The sequence below is a fragment of the Polyodon spathula genome, chromosome 10, assembly GCF_017654505.1.
Source record: "Polyodon spathula isolate WHYD16114869_AA chromosome 10, ASM1765450v1, whole genome shotgun sequence".
Taxonomy (NCBI): domain Eukaryota; kingdom Metazoa; phylum Chordata; class Actinopteri; order Acipenseriformes; family Polyodontidae; genus Polyodon; species Polyodon spathula.
The window spans coordinates 8262634-8284784 of record NC_054543.1 but is presented as its reverse complement, the minus strand read 5'-3'; the positions used below and the strand labels follow the sequence as shown (position 1 = coordinate 8284784).

The following is a 22151-nucleotide window of genomic DNA, read 5'->3' as shown; positions in this document are numbered from 1 at the left end:
CAAATCTCTCTCAAAAGGAAACCGAGGCAAAGCAAACACCCACTCACTGTTCTGCATGTGAGAGTGGAATTCGAGGGGTTCCTCAATATGGCGCGGACAAGGAAAAAAAAAAAAGTTATCTAAATCTAAATTAAAATTAAAAATGAAACATGAGAACCCCCGTTTGTCCCTGGTGCTAATCTCCGAAATGGAAATAAGACTCCCATTGCATAGCAGTTTGATCCACTCCTGGTTTTACTGTGTGTTTAAGACACACTTGAGCTTCAAGTTTGTAGTAAAACCTGGAACCAATGAAAATACTACGCAGTAGGGGTCTTATTTCAGTCCCTGCATAGAGAATATGATAATCTCTGCCTTTCTTATTTAGTGCTGAAAAGAAAGCTGTAGTAGTTCTTAGTAGTTTTGTATGTGTGTGACGCTATGCAAGAGGAGTCTTATTTCCATCCCTGGATCTCTTCAATGAAGCCCTGCCCGTCTGTTCAATTGGTCCCCCTGCTCACACTCTAATCCACTCGCTGGCTTGCCAGAGATATTAATAGTTCAAAGTGGGCAATTAGGGACAGAGTTTAATGTCCACAGGTCAGAGAGAGAGCTAGAGATAGAGAGACAGAGACACTGTGCCAGATGTTCAACTCCAACAATCCAGATGTGCACAGCAGCAGCCAAAGCAACGGGACAAGGGCTTATATTGCACTGGTGTCATCAGGTGGTCACACACTGCAATTACACTACGAAAGTAAAATTACTTTTATCATCATCATCATCATCATCATCAGCAGCAGCAGCAGCAGCAGCAGTGCAGAGCACAAAACCAGGGGAGTTTTTCCAACAGCCCCTATAGTTTTTTGGAGGAAGAGAATAAAAAAAAATTTAAAAATAAAATGTATGGCCGTAATGAACAGGTTTCTCTGCTGGTACACGCGCCCATCCCTTATAAAAGGGAACCCCAGTATTTTTGCAGGTTTTGGCCATGCTTTTCCTATTCCCCCTCACCCAGTAAAAGATTATACCCTCCGTTTCGAGGTTTCCAGAACAGCAAAGAACAATGGTGACATTCAATATTCCTCTCCTCTGTGTCGATCAGACAGGCTTAGGTTTGTGCTCACAAGATCCAGAATTTTGCATGAGTGGGTTGATCCTGTCAGACAGGTCCCTCAGCTTCACAGTGAACAATGAGTGAGTGAGCCAGCTTCCCCACCTTAGCAAGCACAGAACACCAACACAGTGAACCCTGAACAAGGAGCCTCCCCACCTCAGCAAGCACAGAACACCAACACAGTGAACCCTGAACAAGGAGCCTCCTCACCTCAGCAAGCACAGAACACCAACACAGTGAACCCTGAACAAGGAGCCTCCTCACCTCAGCAAGCACAGAACACCAACACAGTGAACCCTGAACAAGGAGCCTCCCCACCTCAGCAAGCACAGAACACCAACACAGTGAACCCTGAACAAGGAGCCTCCTCACCTCAGCAAGCACAGAACACCAACACAGTGAACCCTGAACAAGGAGCCTCCCCACCTCAGCAAGCACAGAACACCAACACAGTGAACCCTGAACAAGGAGCCTCCTCACCTCAGCAAGCACAGAACACCAACACAGTGAACCCTGAACAAGGAGCCTCCCCACCTCAGCAAGCACAGAACACCAACACAGTGAACCCTGAACAAGGAGCCTCCTCACCTCAGCAAGCACAGAACACCAACACAGTGAACCCTGAACAAGGAGCCTCCTCACCTCAGCAAGCACAGAACACCAACACAGTGAACCCTGAACAAGGAGCCTCCCCACCTCAGCAAGCACAGAACACCAACACAGTGAACCCTGAACAAGGAGCCTCCTCACCTCAGCAAGCACAGAACACCAACACAGTGAACCCTGAACAAGGAGCCTCCCCACCTCAGCAAGCACAGAACACCAACACAGTGAACCCTGAACAAGGAGCCTCCTCACCTCAGCAAGCACAGAACACCAACACAGTGAACCCTGAACAAGGAGCCTCCTCACCTCAGCAAGCACAGAACACCAACACAGTGAACCCTGAACAAGGAGCCTCCTCACCTCAGCAAGCACAGAACACCAACACAGTGAACCCTGAACAAGGAGCCTCCCCACCTCAGCAAGCACAGAACACCAACACAGTGAACCCTGAACAAGGAGCCTCCCCACCTCAGCAAGCACAGAACACCAACACAGTGAACCCTGAACAAGGAGCCTCCTCACCTCAGCAAGCACAGAACACCAACACAGTGAACCCTGAACAAGGAGCCTCCTCACCTCAGCAAGCACAGAACACCAACACAGTGAACCCTGAACAAGGAGCCTCCCCACCTCAGCAAGCACAGAACACCAACACAGTGAACCCTGAACAAGGAGCCTCCTCACCTCAGCAAGCACAGAACACCAACACAGTGAACCCTGAACAAGGAGCCTCCCCACCTCAGCAAGCACAGAACACCAACACAGTGAACCCTGAACAAGGAGCCTCCCCACCTCAGCAAGCACAGAACACCAACACAGTGAACCCTGAACAAGGAGCCTCCTCACCTCAGCAAGCACAGAACACCAACACAGTGAACCCTGAACAAGGAGCCTCCCCACCTCAGCAAGCACAGAACACCAACACAGTGAACCCTGAACAAGGAGCCTCCTCACCTCAGCAAGCACAGAACACCAACACAGTGAACCCTGAACAAGGAGCCTCCTCACCTCAACAAGCACAGAACACCAACACAGTGAACCCTGAACAATGAGCCTCCTCACCTCAGCAAGCACAGAACACCAACACAGTGAACCCTGAACAAGGAGCCTCCTCACCTCAGCAAGCACAGAACACCAACACAGTGAACCCTGAACAAGGAGCCTCCTCACCTCAGCAAGCACAGAACACCAACACAGTGAACCCTGAACAAGGAGCCTCCTCACCTCAGCAAGCACAGAACACCAACACAGTGAACCCTGAACAAGGAGCCTCCTCACCTCAGCAAGCACAGAACACCAACACAGTGAACCCTGAACAAGGAGCCTCCCCACCTCAGCAAGCACAGAACACCAACACAGTGAACCCTGAACAAGGAGCCTCCCCACCTCAGCAAGCACAGAACACCAACACAGTGAACCCTGAACAAGGAGCCTCCTCACCTCAGCAAGCACAGAACACCAACACAGTGAACCCTGAACAAGGAGCCTCCTCACCTCAGCAAGCACAGAACACCAACACAGTGAACCCTGAACAAGGAGCCTCCTCACCTCAGCAAGCACAGAACACCAACACAGTGAACCCTGAACAAGGAGCCTCCTCACCTCAGCAAGCACAGAACACCAACACAGTGAACCCTGAACAAGGAGCCTCCTCACCTCAGCAAGCACAGAACACCAACACAGTGAACCCTGAACAAGGAGCCTCCCCACCTCAGCAAGCACAGAACACCAACACAGTGAACCCTGAAGACATGCTGCATACAGGGCGTTTTACTGAATCTATGAATTATTATTTATTAAACTATTTAAATTAGTTCTGTCAAAACCAAAAAAAAGATATATTAAATATGAATGCAGTCATTTTCTCTGGAAACAATTTTACAGTCTAGTACAGAGAACTCAGTACTGTACTGGGGATCTGAGAGTCAGCTAATTCAATACAGTCTAGTATAGAGAACTCAGAACTGAGTTACCTATTTGAAGTTATTGATGAACTCCCCTTTGTTCTTTTAAACTGTTCTTTCAGTGTGGTTGTCAACAAGAGGTCAGCAGCACACAAATACAGTTAAACCATAGCTGGGACTGGACTTGCAAAACCGGGCTTTTTGAGTCAACTGCACACACTGACAATGGGCCAGCTACATAAAGACATTTCTTTTTACATGGAAATGGCACACCGACCTAAAGGTGTGGCGTTTGAAAACTAGTGCTGTTTTTACAAACTGGGAGTTCACAGTTTTCTGTGTTTCTGAGCTTTATCCTTAGTCAAGCAGGTCCACTTTATAGGTCCATTTTACACAGCATGCACTGTATAATAATAATAATAATAATAATACATGATCTCAATATATTGGCTTTTCTGCAACAATAATAAACATGTCTGACACGACTCGGGATCAAAACTGGTGGGAGGCTGTGATTACAAGAACGGGATCTACACTTGAACCCAGTATCACCAGTGCGAGCTGCCAGCAATCCCAGTAGATGACTGGGTGGGAGCCCCTGTTCCCAGTTCAGGAGGGATGTAAACAATGGGAGCAGGGAGGCAGCTGAACCGGAAACTGAGGGAGATTACCCAGTTTATCTGCTTTAAGAGACTTACCCACAATGAGGCAGGAGGTGAGGGCAGCACAGATTACTAAAAATAAAACAATCTGTGGGCTTAGCACTGACTTACACAAACATGCACACGCACACACACAGCGTGTTACACAATCACAACACATACACGGTACACAAACACACACACAGAGTGTTACACAAAATAGTGTGTTACACAAACAACACAAACACAGTGTTACACAATCAAAACACACAGACAGCGTGTTACACAAGCATGCACACAGCATGTTACACAAGCACCCACATACACAAACATGCATAGAGTGTTACACAAACACGCACACACACATGTTACACAAACACACAGCGTGTTACACAATCACAACACACAGTGTTACACAATCACAACACACACAGCGTGTTACACAAGCACACACACAGCGTGTTACACAAGCACACACACAGCGTGTTACACAAGCACACACACAGCGTGTTACACAAGCACACACACAGCGTGTTACACAAGCACATACTCGCAGCGTGTTACACAAAACAGTGTGTTACACAATCACAACACACATAGCATGTTACACAAGCACGCACACAGCGTGTTACACAAGCACACACACAGTGTGTTATACAATCACAACACACACACACACAACGTGTTACAAACATGCATACAGCGTGTTACACAAACACACGCACACACAGCATGTTATACAATCATAACACGCACAGCATGTTACACAAACACGCGCACACAGCATGTTATACAATCATAACACGCACAGCATGTTACACAAACACGCGCACACAGCATGTTATACAATCATAACACAGAGTGTGTTACACAATCACAACACACACAGCATGTTACACAAGCACATACACAGCGTGTTACACAAACACACACAAAGCATGTTACACAAACACAACACACAGAGCGTGTTACACAAACACACACAAAGCATGTTACACAAACACAACACACACAGAGCGTGTTACACAATCACAACACAGACGCACAGAGTGTTACACAAACACACAGCTTGTTACACAAACACACACAGAGTGGTACACAAACAACACAAACAGCAGAATACACAAACACGCACAAACAGCTCGGTACACACATTTACATACAGCTCAGAAAAACATTCCCTCAGCTCTAAACAGTAGACCACACTGCCTCCCATCCTCCATCCCAGTCTCTCAGCTCTCACCACTAGACCACAACAGTTAATTAGTTTAAAATATAATGGAGATTAAACAGTGCAATGCCACCTAAAGAGATAACAAACAAAAAAATACAGATGAAAAAAGTCAGAAGCAGAGAGATGAGTAGGAGACCTGAAGCTGATGGCAGACTGGAAGAATCAACTTTAAAAAGTGTTAGTCTATCTTTCATCTGGACTGGATTCTCACTGGTAGTTCATACAGAAGAGAGAGGAGGAGGAGGAGGAGGAGAGAAAGAGAAGAGAAAGAGGGGAAGATTGTTAAGTCAGTTATAGCCCTCTCAGCAATTGCTGGGCATGACAGACTTTCACAAACAAGATTCGAGAACAAACAAACCGCCATCCACCGCCGATCTCAGGGAGTGTTATTACTACACTTAATCTGCGTTTCAATAACCCATGTGGTTTAATACAGTACATTATCAAAATGTATTTGTGCAGAAATCATCTGCTCTATGTGGAAGCAGGCATTCACAAGCTTTAATGGTGCGAAAATCAGCGTATCTGTGTGGAAGCGGATGGTCATCATTCAATTTAATTCAATTAAATCGAGTACAGTATAGTGCAAGCCAACGAGCTGTACTGTATTGTAGTTACTGAAACCAGCGACAAGCAAGCAGACTTAAGACTCTCATAGCCTGGTAGTCGGAATATGAAGAGCAGTTACGACAATTAAAGACTGTTCAATTAAAGATCAGGGACTGCTTTAAACCAGCCCGCTCTTCCTCTGAACAACGCTGACTACGTACAGTATATATTTGGACGATTGTTACAACATTATATTTTATTTATTGAATTTAATTAATAGCACATGGATTTCCCAAACAGCGAACTCAATTTCGGAGAATCCGTGCATTTCACTAATTCTGGCTTAAAATCGGTCCCAATCTGCACAGCTTGATGGGGGTCTACTGTATATATTATTATATACTGTATAGGTTTGCAGCAGAGAGACACAGAAAGAGAACTATCAGCTGTGTACACAGTAAGGACACCACTATCAATGGGAACTGGAAACAGAAATTACTGTTAACATAAGCATCCCAGGGGAACTACCAGGGCACTGTAGCGGCTGCAGCAGCTTTACAAAATAACTGTCACGAAAGAGTTCATCTTTACACAGCTGCACATCGAGTATGAAGCCAATCTCTCCAACTGCTGGGGCTTTATTACCGGTAAAGCAAAAAGTCAAAGGTCACTAACAAAGTATACAAACAGTCAGACCCTGCTCTCCCATTATTTTTCTATGGAGGTCAGCCAATCTGTTATTACTCAACGGAACGACAAACAAAGCACGGCTGAGAAGATGACACTAATTCATGACACCGGTTTTTATAATCCACTTCTTATTGATTAACAGCGCCGCAGGGATGCAAGAGCCTCGCTCTCAAATCTTTCCCAGTAATCCGTATGCGTTTGCATGCAAGACATCCCACCGCTGCCACCAATGGATGGGGTGCAATACTGTGACCGTGCACAGGGGGGGTCCTTAGGTTTTCAGCTTTGTGGTTCTGTAGCTAGGTAGGGCACCAACAGACGAGATAGAGGCACAGCTCCTTCAGTCAAGCTCCATAAAACAGGCCAGCCCTTATCAGAGCGACCCAGCCCAAGCCGTGTGTTATTGTATATTATACAACAATCAGACAATACTCTCCCATTTTACTCTAAGGAGGTCAGCCACTCAGTTAATGACACCTGTTCTACAGCCACTGATCAATGATTAAATGCTTCATAAGAGAGACCTCTTTCAGTAATTACAATGATTATTTCAGATAAAGGGAGGTAAACACATAAAATAACTTTAAAAGTTGTAGTGTAATATTGATAATGGCATTGCTCAGGTCTTGGGTTTTATTGACTCAGTAGGTCCAGTATTAGACACCACAGAAATATCATTATCTACCTCTCCCTCTCCCTTGTACAATGGAGCCCTGCTCTTCCCTGTATAACCCACCTTCCTATAAACTGAATCTCAACAGATGAGTCAAACTGCTTGAGTGGGCCTGTCTTATAATTATCAGCTCGCTGCCACTGCCTCTTTGACGCAGTGAGTGGGTAGCAGTTTGAGCTGGCCACCTGTCGAAAAAAAAATAGGACTAAACCCTTCTTGATTGGAAGAAGAAAAAAAAAATCACCATGGAGACTGAAGCTATCCACTCGCTCTCCTGCTGGTACAGGAAAAAGAGACTCGCACACTTCAGAACAAATGAAAGGAGGCCATTGGACAGTTCCGAGTAGCTGACTGATCACAGAACTTGACTCACAGAAGCTGGGTCGTAAAGGATCCAAGTGATTCTGCCTCAACAGCATGACTAGGTAGCCGATTCCACACTCACCACTATCTGTGTGAAGTGTCTCCTTCAATCTGTCCCTCTGTCCTAAGTCTCCACATTAACTTCCAACTGTGTCCACTGGTCCTGGTTTCTGTCCTGCTCTTAAAGTAATGGTTTGGGTTTGGTTTGGTCTGTGCTCCAGGCTGAACAGATTCGGTTCGTTCAGCCCTTCTTCCTAGCTTAGTCTATGAAGTCGTCGGATCAGTCTAGTTGCTTTTCCTTGGACTCTTTACAGGGCCAATGTTCCTTTGACCAGAACTGGACACAATATTCCACATATGGTCTCACCAGTGCATTATACAACCTCATCATTATAACCTCCTTGGATATGCACTCTACACTTATGGTTATACAGCAAAAGCATTCCGATTGCCTTTCTAATTGCTTCCCTGCACTGTGACACAGAGAAAGGCATAACGAAAGAAAGAAACACACCCAGAGTGGTGTTCCCAGCATTACTAGAAGTTGCTGACTGCTGCAAAGAATTAGCACCAAGGAGAGAGAGCAAGAAAGAAAAAGAAAGAGAGTTCTGCATGCGAGAGACAGTGTCTCTGCATCCTAATTTTACCCAGAGATACCTCCCTCCCTCTTTCTCCCTCCGCTGTGCCTGGGCATGGCTGCAGTTTGGTGCAGTGGCGTGGGTCACAGTGATAGGAAGCTCGAGGAGGCCGGCATGATATTTCCAATCCTGCGAGCTGATAGTGTAACCAAGGTGAGCAGCGCTAAAAATAAAGCAGGAGGGTGCGAGTCCTTGGGGAGGGATATACTTGGAAAGGAAGACACAGCCCCCAAGCGACCGAGAGCAAAGCAGCAACTTCACACTGGCTCCCTCCCTCTGCATCCCTGCAAACCTCCAGGGCACACTATCTCAGCTCTAAATACCCTGCTCCCTCCCAGTCCCTCAGTTCTAACCACCGTCTCTCTCTTTGTATTATCACCACAAGACAGCACAGCTGATACTATTGGCTCACAGCTCTGTGAAAGCATTATTCCCAAAAAAAACACAACACCCCCCCCCCCCCCCCCCCCCAAAAAAAAAACACATTGGCTTACAAACCAGTACAAAATAATAAAGTCCCTTAAATCACTCTCCAGCTGTTTGTTTCTCAGTGTTACTGTTACAGTTTCACTTCGGAGTTTAAGATTGGAGTAAAGGTTTTAAAAAAAAAAAAAAAGCCCATCATGTTTTAAAATAAAAATACATATTTGCTAAAACATACATTTACTTCAGAACTGCACGTCTGAGACCAAGACAGCTACGGATGTGCATCGCAGAGAAATTGTATCGTGCTACTTTGTTAGCTAAATTTAAAACGGCAATTTTTTTTTCCCCCCTCAACCCAAATAAATATGGTAGCAATTAATAAAACATAGTGAGGTGCACCTGCCCGACGCTGCCTTCAGAGAGAGACAGAGACAGAGATCGGGAGGGATCGACGCTGCCTTCAGAGAGAGAGAGAGAGAGAGACGGAGACAGAGATCGGGAGGGATCGACGCCGCCTTCAGAGAGAGAGAGAGAGACAGAGATCGGGAGGGATCGACGCCGCCTTCACAGAGAGAGAGAGACAGAGAGAGAGAGAGAGAGAGAGAGATCGGGAGGGACCATGCACAGCAGCACCAAGGGGTCGTTATTCATGACAGAGGGTCAGTCTTGATCAGGCGCCCCCACACTAACAGAGGGATTGGAAGGGGATTTACTGCAATAAGAAAAATAAGGCAATCTTTGGGGAGGAGGGTTATACACCACCTCTGCTAGCAATCTGCTGCCCTTTCAGACAACACTGGATTTTATTTGTTTAAAACAGAGGTATTCTTTAAATCTGTATATTTGTGATGCATTGAATTAGATATCGTACGCCCACAGGATCAGTTTAAAAGCAAGTTGAACGTGACAGGTTTGATGTGGAAGCTTGTATACTGTGCACTTCTTGTGGTGAGCAGGGTCACTGACTTGAGGAAAGAAAAAGCAGCTGAATGAGACATCCAGGCTCTGGTGCTGCCCTGATATCTGGTACAGTGCGCACACGCACCGCACCCTGAAACTTCAAAAGAAAGCTGTAAACGTACACACTTCTTTGGTTTTTACAAACATTTCAATGCTGTGCAGCAGTACTGATTTCCTGTAAATGTTCTCCTTGTATGTTCAGTGGGGATGTAATTCTCTGGATGGCTGATAAAGGGGACTCATACAATGCACTGTTCACAGCCTACCTCTGTAAAGCGCTTTGTGATGGTGTTCCACTATGAAAGGTGCTATATAAAACAATAAGATAGACAGACATTTAAACTGCAAAAAGACACATAACAGGAGTGGAACCTTCTACTCCAGACACAACAATAGCGTTGACTTGCCCTTCGGATGATATGTAAAACCAAGGTCCAATTGTAAGCGACTGCAGCATAGTCATGTATAGTTCACCCTCTAGTCTCCAAGTTGTTTTCGATAAAAGCGTCTGCTAAATGACTAATTAATAATAATAAAGTGGTAAAGACAAGAACGAGAGAGGGCACTACCCCTGTGTTCGAACAGAGACAGAAAGAGAGAGAGAGGTGATGTCACATTGCCCTGAGTGGGTGATGCAGTGAGGGTACGAGGGACTCTGCCCCTGGACCTGCTTCCTCCAGCAGCACCTCAGAAGGGCCTGAGCACAGCGAGAGAGAGAGAGAGAGGTGGAGGGAGGGTGTGCGTCACTGTGAAACACCGACACAGAGAGAGGGAGGGAGGGCGTGTGCGATCCAGTCATTCTGCTGTTGGATATGAATGCATGCAAGTTCCAAACTGAGAGAAAAATCAACAAATCAAGCCCAGATGGTGGGCAGTGCATTTCTCTTCCTGTCCTGCTGCAGTGACGAGATCTCACACACGGTGGCCCTGTTTCGTCCAATCGGACCGGGAGCTCTCACCCCATTGCTCCTCCCTTGTTGCACATGTGATTCTGATGTCACAGGAAGCAGCATCGCTGGATGATTCTGACTCCACGCTGGCTGGGATTCCTCTGATGCTCAGCACCTCTGTGATATTTTAAAACCATTCAAATGGAAGAAGCACAGTAACCAGCAGCAGCAGCCTTGTAACAGTCTAAAGATCTTTTCACACCAAGTGTGTCATGTCAAAGCTTCAGTTTCTGGCAGATTCTGATGCTGTCAATTTGCTTCTACACCCAAAGCATCACTCAACCTGAAGCGCTGTCACGGAACACAACATATCCTTAAAAGTACAGAATTACATTTTTATATCTTTCAGGACAAAAGTACTGGAACAGCAGTGCTAGTTCATGAGAACTAATTATATATGTTATAAATATTTAGTATACATTATACAGGTCATTATTCATTTCAAGTGGTGTTATCTTTGCCGCACTGTAGAGCAGTCTCTCTCTCTCTCTCTCTCTCTCTCTCTCTCTCTCTCTCTCTCTCATACTTCTTCACTGTTAAAGGCCTTCCTATTCCACACTCACAGCAATAAATGACTGTCTTTATAATTATTTAACAAATTGTCTCAACACTGAACAGTGTCCTATTGTAAGTGACTGCATACAATGCACAGTTCACAGCCTAACTCTGTAAAGCACTTTGTGATGGTGGTTCACTGTGAAAGGCACTATATAAAAATAAAGATGATGATGATTATTATTATTATTATTATTATTATTATTATTATCTAATCATGCTTGGTATAGAGTTCATTCATAAAAATCAAGCTTGTAGTAAAACCCGGAATGGGTTAAACTACAGTGCAATAGGAGTGTTGTTTCCATCCCTGGAAAGATCATGTGGTTTTGATATTCGGATATCCGTTAAAGATTGAGTATGTCGGGCGTTCGTTGATTTTGAAAACGTTATCAAAGCTATTAGGCGTAACACTTTATTAAAGTTGAAAAATATCCCAGAAGTAAGAGCTGGTTGTGAAGGCCTTACTCTACCCACTGAGTTAACTACAAAAGAAAGGATTCCAGACAGTAGTTATGGTAAAACAAAATCAATGCATTTCAGGTAAATACAGAATACCATTCAACCAGCAGGTGGAGATCCACAACAGTGTAGTGCCCTCCTGCCCTGGCATCAAAGAAAATGAGCTATCACTATCAGCCCTTTATAGATGGTATCAGCAGTACAGCACTGTATGCCACATGCTGAAGCAGTCACTGGAACTGTAGCAGAATTGTTACCTGGAACATTGTATTATTAAAAGTCATTTATATACTTTACTATACCTCGCTGTTCTTTAAATTGCTTAGCTATGCTTTCATTGTGCTTTATTCTATATACTATGGGGCACTTTTAGAAGGACTAAAAGGAGATTTGTATATATTCTGGTATGAACATGAGGTGTTGTTTCTTTGATTGCAATTCAAACAAGAAAAAATTATCCTGTACTGTAAACCAATATTTTGGTGAGGGTGAAAATCAGGGCTCTCAGATCTGTGAATGAATGCACCTCCACTGCGAGCCCTGGCTCACAGGAGAGCGAGTGTGAATGAATGCACCTCCACTGCGAGCCCTGGCTCACAGGAGAGCGAGTGTGAATGAATGCACCTCCACTGCGAGCCCTGGCTCACAGGAGAAAGAGTGTGAATGAATGCACCTCCACTGCGAGCCCTGGCTCACAGGAGAGCGAGTGTGAATGAATGCACCTCCACTGCGAGCCCTGGCTCACAGGAGAGCGAGTGTGAATGAATGCATCTCCACTGCGAGCCCTGGCTCACAGGAGAGCGAGTGTGAATGAATGCATCTCCACTGCGAGCCCTGGCTCACAGGAGAGCGAGTGTGAATGAATGCATCTCCACTGCGAGCCCTGGCTCACAGGAGAGCGAGTGTGAATGAATGCATCTCCACTGCGAGCCCTGGCTCACAGGAGAGCGAGTGTGAATGAATGCATCTCCACTGCGAGCCCTGGCTCACAGGAGAGCGAGTGTGAATGAATGCATCTCCACTGCGAGCCCTGGCTCACAGGAGAGCGAGTGTGAATGAATGCATCTCCACTGCGAGCCCTGGCTCACAGGACAGTGAGTGTGAATGAATGCATCTCCACTGCGAGCCCTGGCTCACAGGACAGTGAGTGTGAACGACAGACAGACAGACAGACTCACTCACTCGAGCGAGGGAGCTGCTCAGCCTTCCTGCAGAATCATCCGCAGACAGACAGCACATCGAAACTGAGGCTCCCCCTTCAACTCCCCATTACCAGCCCAGCTTCATTAAAAATTCACGGTAATGCATTTGTCTCATGAAATATGCACCACTAACTGGAATGTTACCAATTACAGCCAAGAGAGCTCAGAGAAGCGCAGGGGAGACTCCGAAAATAGGGGGTCCCACCGCTCAGGATGCTCTCAGGATGAACTTCCAGCATTCAGACCACATGGTTATACTATACATTTACCATAGTTTACTCTGGTTTGCCAGGTTTATTAATACACTTTACCATACCTTGCTATTCTTTACAGTACTTATCTATGCTTTATTACACTTTGCTGAGTTTTTATTGTGACAAACTTTCCTAAGGGTTAGTTTACCATGGTTTGTTTTTTTACTCTACCTATCTGTGCTTTTCAATTCTTACCCATGCTTTACTGTGCTTTATTAGCTTCACAAATCTACAGAGAGCTCCTCGCAGCCTAGTCCAGCCTTTTGCAACTATTAACAATTTAAATACCTATTTAGCCAAAAGGGGACTGAGCGAGAAACAGGGAGGTAAGAAGTGCACTGGACTTTATCAGAAGTAGCAGTGCAACAGAAATGGCTGTTTCTGTGAACCTCAAAATGCAATACTAGGTATAAAGTTCATTCATAAAAATCAAGCTTGTAGTAAAACCTGGAACGATTAAACCGCTACGCAATAGGAGTCTTATTTCCATCCCTGAAACAGATGCACTGCAAAACAGCAAGTCTATCAGCAACACCCACCAGCCCCGCCTATAAAACACAATTTGAGTGATCGTGACAAAGCAAATTAGCCTGACTCACATCCACTGTAAACACGTGCCTGTGAAGATGGAAAAGCTTCCTCTCCACAAATACCACTCGTTCTTATACTCTCAATAAATAACGAATGTCCTGATCATGTGTAATCACCACTAGATAACCAACACGCAAAAATGTGTTTTAGGTGCGACACCTGTACCTACATAAAGAGACCGACACTCAGACAGGCGCCTAGTCCTGACATCCCCAGATTGTGATCAAGAACTTGTGCCAAAGAACACCTCGCAAAAGGGGTTAACCGGTTCCCTGGGTACCTGACACACTCTAGAGCTCACAGAGGTGCGAGGTGTCTTCACTACAGCCCTCCTGGAGATAATACGAGACAGGTAGAGTGGTTTTGAAAGCCCTGGCTACACGGCGCCTTTAATGATGCATTTTTGCTGGAACCCATGCCTTCCAACACACCACCATTCCTAGAGGCTTTATGCGAAGTATGCGAAGACTTCACCACAATGACAGCACGTCTAAACATCTTCCGACAGGCTGAGTGACATGCGCTATTGACTGGCCGATAAATAGCTGTAAAGAACGGCTTTTCTATTTGTGTGGGGATTATTGTTATTTATCTGTCGTTTAATAATTCAGAAGTGTTTGCACTTCCCATAATGCCCCGAGCAGCTGCGTGCCGGCTCCCAGCACTATACCCCTCCCAGCACTGCAGACAGCTGCAGCCAGACTAGTCTGGATCAATTCATGGGGCACTCGGATTTGAAAACCAGTAACTGGATTGGGTACAGAGCATTTTTTAACCTCTTAAATGCAGAGCCAAACAAGGTTTTGAAGATTCATTACCTCTGGTGTCACTTGTATTTTATAACTCCGTTTGGAATGTGCAGAAATCTCAAAGACAACGCTGCTGCTGCTGCTTCCTGGTACCTAATCACTTCTTTCTGTGTTGCAGTTCAGGCTCACTTCACCAATGGTCAGGCTGCAATCAGGCCATGTGACCTACCTGGTTCGAGTGCTGTGAAGAATCATATCTATGTATCCTTGTTAAAATTCAAGTTTATTTATTTATTTATTTTATCTAATCTATGAACCAACGAAAAGATTCTCAGGACTATAACGCGAGCAGCATGACCAGTAATAACGAATGTTAACAACGCTAATGTGAGGTACGCATTGGTTTGCTTGTCCTGTAACCAACATCTTTTCGACAAAGCTTTTCAATTAAACTTTCTTTTAGGGTCCTCATTTCAAAAATGGCGATCTGGCCCCTGATCGCCTCCCTCTGTCTGTCTGTGTCACACTATACCAGCTGAACATGCAGACTGCCTTAATTCTAAACCATCTGCACATGCCAAACATCAGTATAAAAAATATGCAGAGAACCAAACTATCCTCAATTGAGGAGGACTCATACTGGACAAGAGGCCCTGTTCACAAAGCTTTCACATCAGGACTCAGATAAAGATTGTTTTCATGAATACCAAAGTTTGATATTCAGAATCTCTTCTGGACTCCTGAGTTTGAGCTTTGTGAACACTATGTGTGCAACCACGCATCAAAATGTGAAATAAATAAACAAATAAATAACTAAATACATAAACAAACTAGTAAACCAACATTATATCGCTGACTGCCTGCACGTTTTTTTTTTTTTTTTTTATCCCGTGCTTCTGCCTTTAGTTTGGGCCGAGGCCGAGAACGCGCCGCTTAACTGTAAATAAGGGACCTGTTCTTACAAGACCCCTCCAGGCATCTACGTTTGTTTCAAGCCATCCCTCCCCCTCCAAAAAAAAAAAAAAAAAACAGAAGGGAGAATTCACATTGTCAATTCTGGTAACGTGCCACACAAATACATATAGGGGTTAAAGAAAAGGTACTGGGCAGTTTAACCTATGCAGTAGCGTATTTCACGCTCCACATCGAGGTATGAAGTGGCCGACGGTGCCTTACGTATGGCAGAAGTGCTAATTGCAGCTGTCGGGAAATGTAAAGTGCAAGCGGATCCTTTTCAGCAGCACAGACAGACGCTAAAAGCTACAGCCGCGCACTAGCCAGAGTAACACTAACCTACATGCACAACTTAAGCAATGACAGACTCCAAACAAATAATAAATTAAAAGCCAAACCCTTTCCTTTTTTTTTTTGTTTGGGTTGGGGGGGGGTTTCCTTCAAACAACACGCACACGAAACAAAGTTCCGCAACGCCACTCCCAGTTCAGTCTCCCGCAGACATGAAACACAAAACCGCATCCAAACTCAATTATTTAATAATAACACAAATTAAAACACAGCAATTAAATAAACACGACATTATTTTTTAATGAAATAAGACATTTTCAAGTGTATGTCTTACCTCTTGCCGAAAGTTTTTTAGTGTTGATAATCTTAGCTGCATATTCCTGGCCGGTAGATTTCTTCACACATCTGCGAACCACGGAGAATGCCCCTCTAGATTAAAATAAATACATAAATGAGAATGAAAGAAAGAAAGAAAGAAACGTTTATATGTCACAGGGATATGTGAGGTCATGCAAATAGTTTATTGTACCTTAAAATTATAGAAATATATTCCTATTGAAAAAAAAATGCGTGGCACAGATGCCTTTAACCCCACCTGCAAGCGTCAGTACTGCAGCACAGAGAGCTGTGTGGGGATTACACGAGTGTACAGCTACACAAAGACCGTAGAATAAAATCTGACTTGATTGTAAATACATAGCTGTAAATCCAGGGGTACTTATAATAAGCTAGACAGCCGCCAATTGAAACGGACACTAGCTGTCAGCAATTATTATTATCATTATTATTATCATTATTAATGATAAAACAATAATAATAATTACACATTCATAATATGTAATACACCCATCGCTACACAGTGTCATTCAGTGTAACCGTGAGTGTAAATCCCCAGTCAGTTGTATATAGTAGCATTTTTTTTTTTTTTTTTTTTTTAAAAAAGGAAAACTAAATAGTGCCACGATCCATCCTATGAAATGACAATCGCAATAAATAGCCGGTGCGCTGGGAATTCAGGAACAATGAACAGCACAACAATACATAAGGGCATGTTTAAAACACACACACACACACACACACACACACAAACACACACACACATCCATGTTTACTGCAGTTCTCGTTTTACTGATATTATTTAATACCGGAGTCGACGATAGCTGTGCACATTATTCATGTATTTAAAATTACAATATCCTTGACAAGCACAAGGCGAGGCCGATACATTGCAGTGTTATATCATTCACATGATATTCATGTACAGAAAAATGCAAGCATGAGGACTATATATATATATATATATATATTATATATATATATATATATATATATATATATATATACTGACACCTGTGGACGTAATAATAATTATGCTTATACACACACCTTATCCGTTACTGGCAATGACCTGCGATGCTACGTTTACCCAAAATGCCCAATAATAATAAAAATGCAGCACAGCACATACTGTCGTAAATATAATAAAAGGAATGAAAATAAACATAACAATGCCCCCAGCTGCGACTCAATGCGTCTTAAAAGGCTTTTCAGCCTTCCTTGGGGGTGGTCTTAATTAATAGACACCGTGTACAAACCCCACAGCACCTCAAGAAAGAGACAAGACCAGGCGTTCACCAGCCAAATTGGAAAATTAGCTTGCCACTGTATTATTATTATTATTATTATTATTATTATTATTATTATTATTATTATTATCATTACCAGTATTCGCCCTCATTGCAAAATAAAATAAAGTATTTCATTGCGCACCCTGGAAAGAATGAGTTGCACTCAAACCAATGTATCTAGGTCTTAAGAATGAGACTCGCGTTTGCTCGATTCGGGTATGAAATGTGTTTTTGACAAGTTAGCTGTCTTTTCACTGAGACTATAATTTTGCGATCGTGTTCGTCTCTCCCTCTATCTGTATGTCTGTTCACACGCACACGCCTAGCCTCACACAAATAATGCACACGTATACATTTAGCAAAGACGTATTTTCTCGCTTACTTCCCGAGTTCCTCGTACAGTTGGTATTCGTCAGTAAACCGGGTTGAGGTAACGATAGTAGCCATGTTGTGGAGCAGGGAGCGTATCGCCTCTGTTTTTCAATGACTGCAGCGCTTCGACTTTGGTTCGGGAGGAGATAGTCACCGAGTCTCTCACACGCTCATATCAGAGACAGTGGGAGAGAAATTAGATAGAGAGGGGGGTGGAGGAGGAGGAGGGGGGGTAGACAGAAAAGGCCAACAACGCGAGATTTCCTCTGTGCTTGCTATGTAGGGAGAGGAGTTGAGAGGGCACAGTTGGCGAAGCGGAGACGCGCTGTTCTAGCTGGGTATTGCAAAGCCACAAGTTGAGGCGAGGCGCACAGGCAGCGTTGCGCTCTGCTTCAGTTTCGTGTCTTTTTTACTTCCTGTTATGTTTTATATTCATTAAAAAAAAAAAAAAAAAATTATTCTTATTTTTTTATGTTTTTTTTTTCAAGCTAAATTCAATTTTATATCACATTCCTGGTGTGTATTGTGAAACTCAAAAATAACCGTTTTGCCATCAGCTTGGAACCCACTTGGATTGTAAAACAATTAAAGTAAATCACCGTATTATGCAAATAATCATGCTAACAACCCGGTAGTATTCCCTGGGTAATTTTCAGTGAGGTTTCCTTTAATCAATCTCCGTGCTTTTGTCAATCCCGAGCAGGCTGTCTGTTTGACTTCACGTTCTATCATAGCGCCTGCTGAACCCTGAAGCCGCTAACTTCCCGTTGCTATGTGCGCGCTGTGTTCAAACGGCTTTCTTCCTCTCTCTATGGCACTGCACTATTCAAATTCGGATTTGACTGTGCCTAACCGTGTTTTTGCAAAACCCCGAGACATGCGTGCCTACAATTGGGAAGCTCCTGTCTGTGACAGATAGAAATCCAATCAGCCACTGTCCAACGTGTCCATGTGTAAAAAAGACATAGTGGGCTAATATAGTTCTGTTAATCACTGGTACTTGTCACTCGCATGCCACTGTTAATCCGATTAAGTGTACACTCCAATCAAATACATACATACATACATACATACATACATACACAACAACAATCCTGTTACTTTTTGTTATATTGTTGGTGGAATGTAAGTAAGCCATGTCAATAGAAAATGAAAACCACTTCCATCTTCTTGTTTAAGCCCTGTTTGTGTTTGGAGGTCACATGACCGCTCCTCAGGGGTATATGAAACTAAGGGGAACTGTTCTTTAACACATTTCTTGTAAATGTAAGGAATGTAAATAAGTCAATGTTCTTGTTGTTTCTTATCATTAGATAACATTATAAAATAATTAAAAGGGGATTGTGGATGGGTGGCATATTTAGTTTTAGTTTTCTTTTAATGCTTTTCCCATTGTTCTACTATGCAGATACCATAAGAACATAATACAGTTTACAAACATTATTTCCCTTGATTTAAATTCAACACTTTTCACTATAAATCCGAGCATTTTGTTGACCTTTTTTACAGCTTCCCCACATTGACTAAATGAAAACATTTCTGAGTCAACATAAACTCCTAAAACTTCGTCTTAGATTCCTTTTTCAATTTCAGTATCTCCCATATGGTATTTATAATGGAAATTTTTATTGCTTGCATGCAGTACCTTACACTTTTCTATATTAAATGTCATTTGTATGTATCTGCCCATTTCTGAATGGTGTCTAGACCATTTTGAATGACCTTTGCTGCTGAAATGGTGTTTGCCACTCCTCCTATTTTTGTGTCGTCCCCAAATTTGACAAGTTTGCTTACTATATCAGAATCTAAATCATTAATGTAGATTAGGAATAGTAGAGGACCTACTAGTTACTCACTCCATTTTGAGATTTCTCCTCTAATCAGTACTTTCTGCATTCAGTTTGAGAATTAATCTTTTATGCAGGACTTTATCAAAAGCTTTCTAGAAATCTAAATAAACCATGTCATATGCTTTGCAATTATCCATTGTCAATGTAGCATCCGCAAAAATCAAGCAGGTTAGTTAGACACGATCTGCCTTTTCTAAAACCACGCTGACTGTCTCCCAGGATACTGTTATTATATAGGTAATTTTCCATCTTGGATCTTATATAGTTTCCATATAATAGAAGTCAGGCTTATTTGTCTGTAGTTACCTGGTTCAGTTTTGTCTCCCTTTTTGTGGATCATTATTGCGTTTGCAACTCTCCAGTCTGTCGGTACAACCCCTGTGTCAAGAGACTGTTGCATGATCTTGGTTAGCTGTTTGTAAATAACTTCTTTCATTTCTTTGAGTACTATTGGGAGGATCTCATCCAGCCCAGGGGATTTGTTTATTTTAAGAGCTCCTACTCCCTTTAACACTTCTGCCCCCGTTATGCTAAAGTTATTTAAAACTGGATAGGAACAGGTCGACATGTGGTGCATGTTGCCTGTATTCTCCTTTGTAAAAACTTGACAAAAGTAATTATTTAATATATTTGCTATTAAACCATTTTGGCCATTTTGTTTACCCTAGTTTGCCTTGTTTGTTAATATGCTTTACGAGCTCTGTGACGAGGCTTAAAGCTCTATATCCACTCTGAGGGCACCAGATAGTTCTCTCTCAGCTGACTTGTGACTGATGGTCATGATTTCACAGCTGCAGTCTGGGATACTGACCCAAGCCAGGACATTGGGATCAGCAGTTGGAACCCAACACGGGGGGGGGTGGGGGGGTGGGGGGGGTGCTTCTTGTTGTTTCGGTGTGTATTTCGGGGCTCATCAATAGCTTGGCTTGTAGAGTAGGTTTTCATTTTACTATGCTTTCACAATGCTGTTACCATGCTCTCACAATACTTTTACCATGCTTTCACTGTGCTTTTACCAGCTTTCACAATGCTTTTACCAGCTTTCACAGTGCTGTTAACATGCTTTCACAATGCTTTTACTACGCTTTCACAGTGCTGTTACCATGCTTTCACTGTGCCTTTATCATTGTAAATTGCAGGAAACATTTGTAAAGGTTGGTAACTGTACCCATTACCTTACCCCAGTGGCAGGCTGGCAGCTGCTTCTGTCCGGCTGCTGTCTGTTCATTTACAAGCAGGCTATCGAGCATGTTAATCTCAGAGTCCGGTGACTGCTGACAGGATAGCAAGACTAAGACAAATGACCAGCACCAAGTGCTGAAAAATGACATGGCAATGACAAGGCGAGAAGTTACAAAACAAACCATACACACGCTGTGCCTTTATTTCAAATTCAGTTACATATATACAGTATACATATATACAGTAACATATAATATACATATATACACACACGTACACACACACACACACACGCACACAGTATATAGCACCCATCACAGCTGAATCCATTCCCATAGCACTTTACAAAAGAAATGCACGAAACAGAAAGATAATTCAATAATAATGAACGTGAGGAAGAGAGAGAGAGATGGAGCATAACAAGAAGTACCTTATCAAATAAATGGAAAACCCCCCTTTTCAGTTCCTGTCTTGGGTCCTCCTCTCTCTCTCTTTGTAATAACACAGCTTTTGTCTGATGCACACACACACAGAGACACACACAAGCCATGTGTACCTTCACTTTTTTCACTCCACTGCTATTTAAATGAACACACTGAGCCGCACTTCCTTTGCTTCAGCCAGTATCACATTCGCCACACTTTAACAATAAAGCTTTCTGCTTCCTTTGCTGATCCTAATGCCTGCTGCACTGGGAGGGAGGGAATGTACAGTGTACTGGTGCAGACAGGTTAAACAGAGACTGAGAAGGGACTTGCAGGAGATCAGTTGTGCTGTCTAGAGGTAAAAGACCATGTGTTTCGAAGTGCTCGTTGTTAGCCCTCGCAGGTTACAGCCAAGGCAATGGGTTGCCGCAGAGCTCTGGAAGTTGCTGGGGTTGTTTCTACTCTTGTGTTACTGACAGAGGAGGAGAGCTCAGGGGCTGGCGGAGAGAACGGGAGGAAGGTTACAGCCAGGTGCCAAGAGGAAGCTGACTGGATAGACCCAGCTCTTTTGCATAGTGGTTAAGACGCTCGCTACCTGTGTGCCTGAGAGGTTGGTGGTTTGCACCCAGCCTGCACTGCTGTTATACTAACAAGTTATAACAGTTATTACAGGTAGAATAAATAGGATCTGTGTGTTACTGACTTGCTTGTTTTTACAATGGACTGTGCATAGAGAACTACATTCTAAATCAGCATTGTTGTGATGTTGATGTGTGATACAGCTATGCAAATACAAGACATTCCAGATGGTTGAATCTCACTGACATCAGAGACCGCTGCATGCTGCAAATTGTATGTTTTTCTTTTACACGGGTTGAAAACCAAAATAGACAGGTAAAGAGAAGC

General features: G+C 43.5%; 1 protein-coding gene across 16 annotated transcripts in view; it reads right to left on the bottom strand.

Annotated features, from left to right (window-relative positions):
* The window catches only part of LOC121321778 (calcium/calmodulin-dependent protein kinase type II subunit gamma-like), a 51757-nt gene extending 33739 nt beyond the window's left edge, over positions 1-18018 (bottom strand). For 10 of the 16 annotated variants that reach the window (XM_041260955.1, XM_041260961.1, XM_041260967.1 and 7 more), the window contains exons 1-2: positions 17799-18017; positions 16123-16217 (exon numbers count right to left, since the gene is read on the bottom strand). In XM_041260955.1, coding sequence (XP_041116889.1) covers positions 16123-16217; positions 17799-17863 — 160 coding nt within the window. In that variant the 5' untranslated portion in view covers positions 17864-18017. Of the gene's footprint in view, positions 1-16122; positions 16218-17798 lie in introns of all 16 variants that reach the window. The other 6 variants (XM_041260956.1, XM_041260963.1, XM_041260959.1 and 3 more) reach the window with 2 other exon arrangements.
* Between the last annotated feature and the right edge of the window lie 4133 nt (positions 18019-22151).